A 6,658-nucleotide genomic window follows, 5' to 3' on the forward strand; every position below is an offset into this window, starting at 1 on the left:
GAATGCCTGTCTATATCTTTAAAATCAGAAGGTCGCCCACTGCCCACCCCTGAGCCCTGCCACTGCACCCTGGCATAAGAGTCCCGTTGCTGGGGGGAATGAAAGGCGAGCTTGAGGAGGAACAGTGGCTCGTCTATGCTTGGGTTGCACAGGCAGATAGGGGTCCCGGAACTGCGCACACAGTGTTTTGACCCCTGGGCTCTCCTCAACGACCTCCACCCCCTCCGCTTATAGACGCTGGGCCTGAGGGTCCCGATACAGACACGCTCTCTCAGTGGCGTGACGCAGTAGCGGAGGGCAAGGAGGGTAGGAGGAAGGCATAAGGAAGTAGGGAGGGAGAGTTGGCAGAGGACATTAGTCACTCTTTTGCTGCTTACATCACAATTCTGACATGACTGGTCAACACTGAAATGCCTGCGATGGACCAGTGATACAGACTTATCTGACTTACAGTGAAATCCACGCATGCATGCACATTCTGTATGTTCGCTAGATTTAAAACATTGATCAGGACACTGATAGAATAATTATATCACTAACACGAGGCTTTTACTGCTATTAGATCTGAGTTTTAAATGAGAGCAACCAAACCAAGCGGGTACCCACAATCACTCTTTCCCTGTTTTTTGGCCCATCATGAGCTATTGGCTCACCTTTGCTCTGGTCAGCAGTGTTTGGGCCAAGGCCTCTGGTCCTTCTCCTACAGCCCCTCCACCTCTCACTGCGCCTGGTGACATTTCCGCCTGGCTCTCTCTCTCTCTCTCTCTCTTCCCCTCCAGTTGCTCCCAGGAGAGGCTGATGGATGGGCTCTGTTTATGAAGCTGCTGCCACCACAGTGATCAATCAAGCCCGGGTCACTGTGATCTGCTGCTGGGCACCAGGCCTTCAGTCTATTTCACACTGTAAGCTAAAGGAAGTAACCACACATACAGTTTGTTAGTACTCACTACATTGGCATACAAAAGCACATAGAGGTTGTGAGAGAAAGACAGCACAATTAATAAACAAGTATATAATAAATAAACAAGTAGAAAAGGCCACATATTCCTCAGAAGATTTTGTTTTCTGTACCTGATATATGGGGCTTCAGAGGTCCTAGAAGTCTTGACTCAGCCAACTTTAATTGTCAGGACAGGGACGATGACAGGAAGATCAACAGAAGAGTTGGCCTTAGTGACAGACGAACCAGGGATCTTCTTACGGTGGTGCATCAGAGCTAATCCATGCTCCACCATGCCCCAATGGCAGCCCTCATAAGTCTTTTTTCATGGACGACATTTTGACGCGTCACAGTTGGAAAAACACAGGTGTAAATAGTAAAATTAATGTTGGCTGAATTCCATGTAGCTTCAGGGTCCTGGCATTGTTCCTGTCGTCTCACTGTCACACCTCCTGGGACTCCTGAATAGAACGGAGCCATTGTTGATGTCATTAATAACACCTGTGCTTCTTCTACTGTGACTAGTCACAATGCATGCTGTGAAAAAGTCCTAAAAATATATGGTGTATGGTTACCTGCTGACCTGTGAGACCTAGCATCACATCCAAAAAAAAAAAAAAAAAAAAATCCCCCCCTGAATGAGAATAAACTGTAGAAAGTGATAAAGCTCGAACAACAGTTACATGTGTCTCTCAAGGGATCCTTTTAACAGAGGTGTCATTGTGTAAGCACAGCTGCAGTTAATAACATTAATAATCGGTAATTTTGATTAAAGTGAGCTAATGAGCAGGCATCGAAGGTAGTATTATCAGTGTTTGCTAACCGACACCTAAATCACACTTAATTTTACTAGCTGCAGCTGTGTGTACACCCGCCGTGACACGTGGAAAGGGTCTGCTGGAGGTGTGTGCTGCATCCTAAGTCAAGGGCAGCTACAAAGATGTGTCCTTCAGAGGCTCTGCCGCTGTTTGAACGTTGTCTCAGCCCCAGCAGTGTATTTGTGGGATCATTGTCAATGTGCAAGTCGAAAAAATGTCAAGTTTATCAGAATTAAGTTACTCTGAAATGACTGACAAAGTGATGAAAACCACCGAAATCTGACACTTGAAAGACAACTGGCAATGTACGAAGTTGATAGAATATATATCCATATATAATGTACACATTTTTCTCTGTGATAAACAACATGATAGGTGCTAACAAGAAGAGCGAAGTTTATGCCTTGCTTCACTTATTTAAAACTTACCCTGTTGCCTTTGTTGGTTCACGAGGCACCGGGCGCTAATCATACATGAATGTAGAGATGTAATAAATGTGGCATGGACATATTATATCTCCTGACTTTATGAATTGATGAGGAAAACCTTCTGCAATTGTGTCTTCAAAATCAAAATCAGAAGAATGAATTTCTGTGGTAGCTTTGGAATGGAGCATCTCTGTCCTTTATGACAGGTTTGAAATGGGGATGAATGGTCCAACGTCACTGTTCACTACCTAACGAACCAGGCGCCTGTTAGTGATGCACACAAAGGCTGAACACATCAGTGACAGCTCAAACAACGTGTTGCTACCACACTTTAACTCTAAAGTCTAAATAGTGGGTCAGACAAGTAACTCTTGAAACCTGGCTTAGTCTCTGTACTGCAGGTTACAGCGTCTCCAGCCACCAATATTTTCTTTTTCAAGCTAGTGCCATAAAGAACATTAATGCCACCTACTGGTCCAGGAATAAAATACAACAACTCAGCTGGCCGGAGCAAGTACCTCATACCACATCCTAACTTAAGATTCAGCCTGAGGGCTCATTGACAAATTATTCCCTTTATTCTGTCTCCAGTTTTAAAGTCTCCCCAGTTACAAAAAAAAAAAAAAAAACCTAGAATGTAAAATCCACAAACTACTATCCCAGAAAGAGGTGAAACAAGTTTCCTCTAAGTCAAGAAATCACACCAATGTGCACGTTCATCTGTTATTTATTTGAAAGAAAATAAAAGTTTTAGATAAATATGTACAAAATTGCATGGCTGCAACAATATTCGAGGAGAAGAAAAATTATCTGCAATCTGTGCTATGGTCAAGAAGTCCATCGTGTCACCAGTATTTCGTTGGCAAAGTTGGTGATTTATTTTTCCCAGTATGATGATTACTCCCCTCTCAGCGTTTCCTCTTGGCCTCAAACTTGTAAATTGCTGCAGCACTGGCTGTCTCCTTTTTTACCTTCACTTTTTTAGTTTTATCCTGGTGCACAGAGGAAAGAAGAAAAGAAAAAACTTAATACTTAATTTGACAGTTCATCCTGTAATGAAAATGAACAGCAACAGCAATGGAGATGATCATTTGAAATGAAAACCAAAATGCTTATTGTGATTAAGGACCATCTCCTCCTCCTCACCTGCAGATCCTTGCGTGTCTGGATCTTCTGGCTGATGACAAACATTTTCTTTTCTCTGTCGATCCTTTGGGAAAGGATCCTATACTGGTGCTTTCTCTGCCTGGCCAGCTTCTACAAAGAGGAGAAAACATGAAACATCAGTGGATTGAACTACAGAAGCTTAAAATCACCAGAATGTAAATGAACTATTCAGTCATGAACGATCTAATTTTGGATAATAGTAATTTCCCCTTGGGCTTTTCGATACAGACATCTGTCAGTACAGAAGCAATATGTTGCAACTGTGTTCATCACAAACACAGACCTTCGCACTGCGAGGCTCTACAGCTCCCTGGATGGTCTTAGTCTCCAGTGTTTTCAGAGTCGGTCTGTTGTACACTCTGTCCACCAGTTCAGGAGCTGTGTTGAGGTGGTTTGCCAGGTCAAATGACTCCACTGATGAGACACAGAGAAAATATGTAAACTTTTCAACCCGACCTCAGGAGTGCAAGGATAGTGTTTGTGCAGATCAATTAATATTTCTATCCAACGGACATGAATCTACCAAACATTTATATTTACCTTCCTTCTTGGAATCCACATAAAATGTGTGCTTGTTTTTTTGTTTGCTGTCTGCATCCAGAAGGTGGAGCTCTCCTTTCAGTCTCTCGATTTTCTGAAAGCAAATGATAAACAGACAGAGATTACAGAAAGAAACAATAACTTTAACTTTACAATGAGATGTTAGGTAATTAAAGGGAACCCATGTAATTTCAAAATTTTCACTATGGACTCAAAAACAAATAACCTCAAATAAAACTAGTACTATCTAAATGATAACAGGTACTGCAGTTTTGATGCTGACACTGATATTGACATTTGAGAAATTTGATAATGATATATTAATAAGTATCTTTTAATATATCAACCCAAAATATAAAATAAATTCTGATAGAGTTCCTTTTCTTTGATTTGTTTTTAAAGAATCGTAACTAAGCTATATACTAAGCAGGACATTTTACAGTTGAAAAATGAACCTGCCAGTGCTCTCTTGTGGACAAACTAAGTAATGGAGACACTGTTTCTAAATTACATCAAACTTAAGTCTCGCCTTTCTGTACTGCAATTTTTCATTAATTATCTGAGACCATTCAGAACTAAAACCCTTGTCATACTTTTTCTTTTGTTAATGGTTGAACATGCCAAGAGCAATTTGGAAAGATGTGATATTTATTGGTGTGATGATAATTTGTAAATTGAGCACATGTCCCTGAAATGTAATCATATCCAAACAGACTGAGGTGACTCGATGAGGTGACTTGACATTTTAATAGATTTACAATGGCTTTTCATAAAACACACAGGTACATGCAGAATAAGCAGTGTGAACATGTGACTGTTCATTTGAAAGCTTTCGAAGCTCAAGTCCATTTTAATGTGTTATGTCATTCCACATTTAACAATGACTTGAGTTGTGACAGTCACACCCAAGAGGCTCTTTATGCCTGATGTATTACAGGAGCTTTAAACTTACCTTAGCCTCTGCGACCCGTTTCATCTCCACATATTTGATATCCTGCGACCTCATGACTTTTTTCTGCTCCTCTGTCACTTCCACCTCCTCCTTGGCTTTTTTTGCTACGTGAACGCCATCCTGCCATAAAAACAACGTATACAAATGAAATCCAGAGGTCTTCAAATCAAATCCATGACAGAATTTACAGAAAGGTGTGTATTGTCTGTGCTCTGATGTTTGAATGAAGATGCACATATCGTCGCTCTGGTCATGATGCTGATCTCACCTGTAGCTGAGAGTTGATCATTTTGTAGTAAAACTCATCTGGGTTTTTCTCCAGAGCTTTCTTCCGCAGAGCAGCGAGGGTGTTTTGCTTCTTGTGGTAGTCACTGTTATAACACAACAATTACACAGATAGATTATTAAAAGGCTCATCCATCAACCATGATAGACAGTAAGAGTTTAATGATTTTGGATCTAAAGCCTAGAAACATAACATTAAATGTTAAATAATCTGGAATGAACTCACTCTGCACGGAGCTTGTAGTCCTTCTTCTTCTCCAACAATCCCAAATGTTTCCTGAAACCAGGCTGGTCAAACAAAATGATGCAGTTAAGACACGTGATCCACATTCACAATAATACATTTGTTGCCGCGTGTGTCACAAGAACACCACAATAACCTCACATTTATTTTGTTTGGTTACAATCTGTAGTCATCTTTAAAGTCTCTGTACGAACACACTTCACAACATAGCAGCTAGCTAACAACACACTGAAATGCTCACCTGAGATCTTTCATGGTGGTTTCGCTGTTTGGATTTCAGCGCTTTCCTGAACGAAGACATATTTTAAAAATGTCTCCGAGCGTGATAAAGTAAAATCGCTCAGTCAAGGCAGATATATAGAGAAGTTTGTAAGAGCTTCCACACGATGAACCCTCCTGGTTGCTTCAGGTCTGCAGTTTCCCTGGCGGAGGAGACACGTGGTTTCCTGCCTTATTTTAGCCCCTGTTGTTTTTCATTTCGCTCCCGCAGATTCGCAACTCAGTTAAGACTGAAAACATCATAGTGTTACAAGTAATGAACCTGGTTTACTGTTTTATTAATATAAATATTTATAATTTTATTTAAAGGGAAATGGAAGCATTAAGTTATATTTTCGATCAAAAAAAAAACTGTGAATTTTATGGTGCGGGTTGTAGAAGCGCGTTGGAAACACCAGGGGGCGCAGTGGTACAGATTTTAAAAATCTTTTTTTTTTTAATGGGACTAGCTCTTGCGCTTTCCCCATACCATCAAATAAAAGCGAATATTAGAGCGTGGAATCATAGTAGTAGGATAAATGCATCTAGTATACATTTATCATTTTTACTCTTCTCCATTTATTTAACAGCTGTGGTTCATAGTTATTTTGAAGATTAAGATTTTACAAATGAAATATATGCTCAGTTTATAAGTATGAAGCATTGCTATCCATTATAATTATCAACACAATGTACAAGGTAGTTACATTTACTTGGCCTCAACCAGTTACATCAAAATGTCACATTTAAGTATCAGCAATATTAATCCAGTAATGCCATATATAATAATATAACACTCTCTTGAGCCATCCTGTTGAATAACAATACTTTTAAGTGCATTTTTTTATCTACTCAGAGTTTGCATGCAGGAACTTTGCATGCAACAGAGTATTTAATATTGTTGTAGTGCCACAGCAAAGAAACTTAATACTTCTCCCATCACTGGTATTATGTAAATAAATCATTTAGAAATGACTGCATGGATGGAAATACAAAAACATTTGATCAGAGTTAATCACCCAGTTT

The 6,658-nt window shown here is 40.0% G+C and overlaps 1 protein-coding gene across 1 annotated transcript; it reads right to left on the reverse strand.

Annotated features, from left to right (window-relative positions):
* Positions 1-2,895: 2,895 nt before the first annotated feature.
* utp11 (UTP11 small subunit processome component) lies at positions 2,896-5,807 on the reverse strand. Its single transcript, XM_023415235.2, has 8 exons — positions 5,616-5,807; positions 5,357-5,418; positions 5,114-5,216; positions 4,846-4,965; positions 3,894-3,987; positions 3,637-3,767; positions 3,333-3,443; positions 2,896-3,178 (listed from the first exon to the last, which is right to left on the reverse strand). The coding sequence occupies exons 1-8, from the start codon at positions 5,673-5,675 to the stop codon at positions 3,095-3,097; spliced, it is 765 nt and encodes a 254-aa protein (XP_023271003.1). The 5' UTR covers positions 5,676-5,807; the 3' UTR covers positions 2,896-3,094.
* Positions 5,808-6,658: the final 851 nt, after the last annotated feature.

This window comes from Seriola lalandi, unplaced genomic scaffold (assembly GCF_002814215.2).
Source record: "Seriola lalandi dorsalis isolate HSWRI2012SDOR001 ecotype SW California unplaced genomic scaffold, Sedor1 jcf7180002054546, whole genome shotgun sequence".
In the NCBI taxonomy this organism is placed as follows: Eukaryota; Metazoa; Chordata; class Actinopteri; order Carangiformes; family Carangidae; genus Seriola; species Seriola lalandi.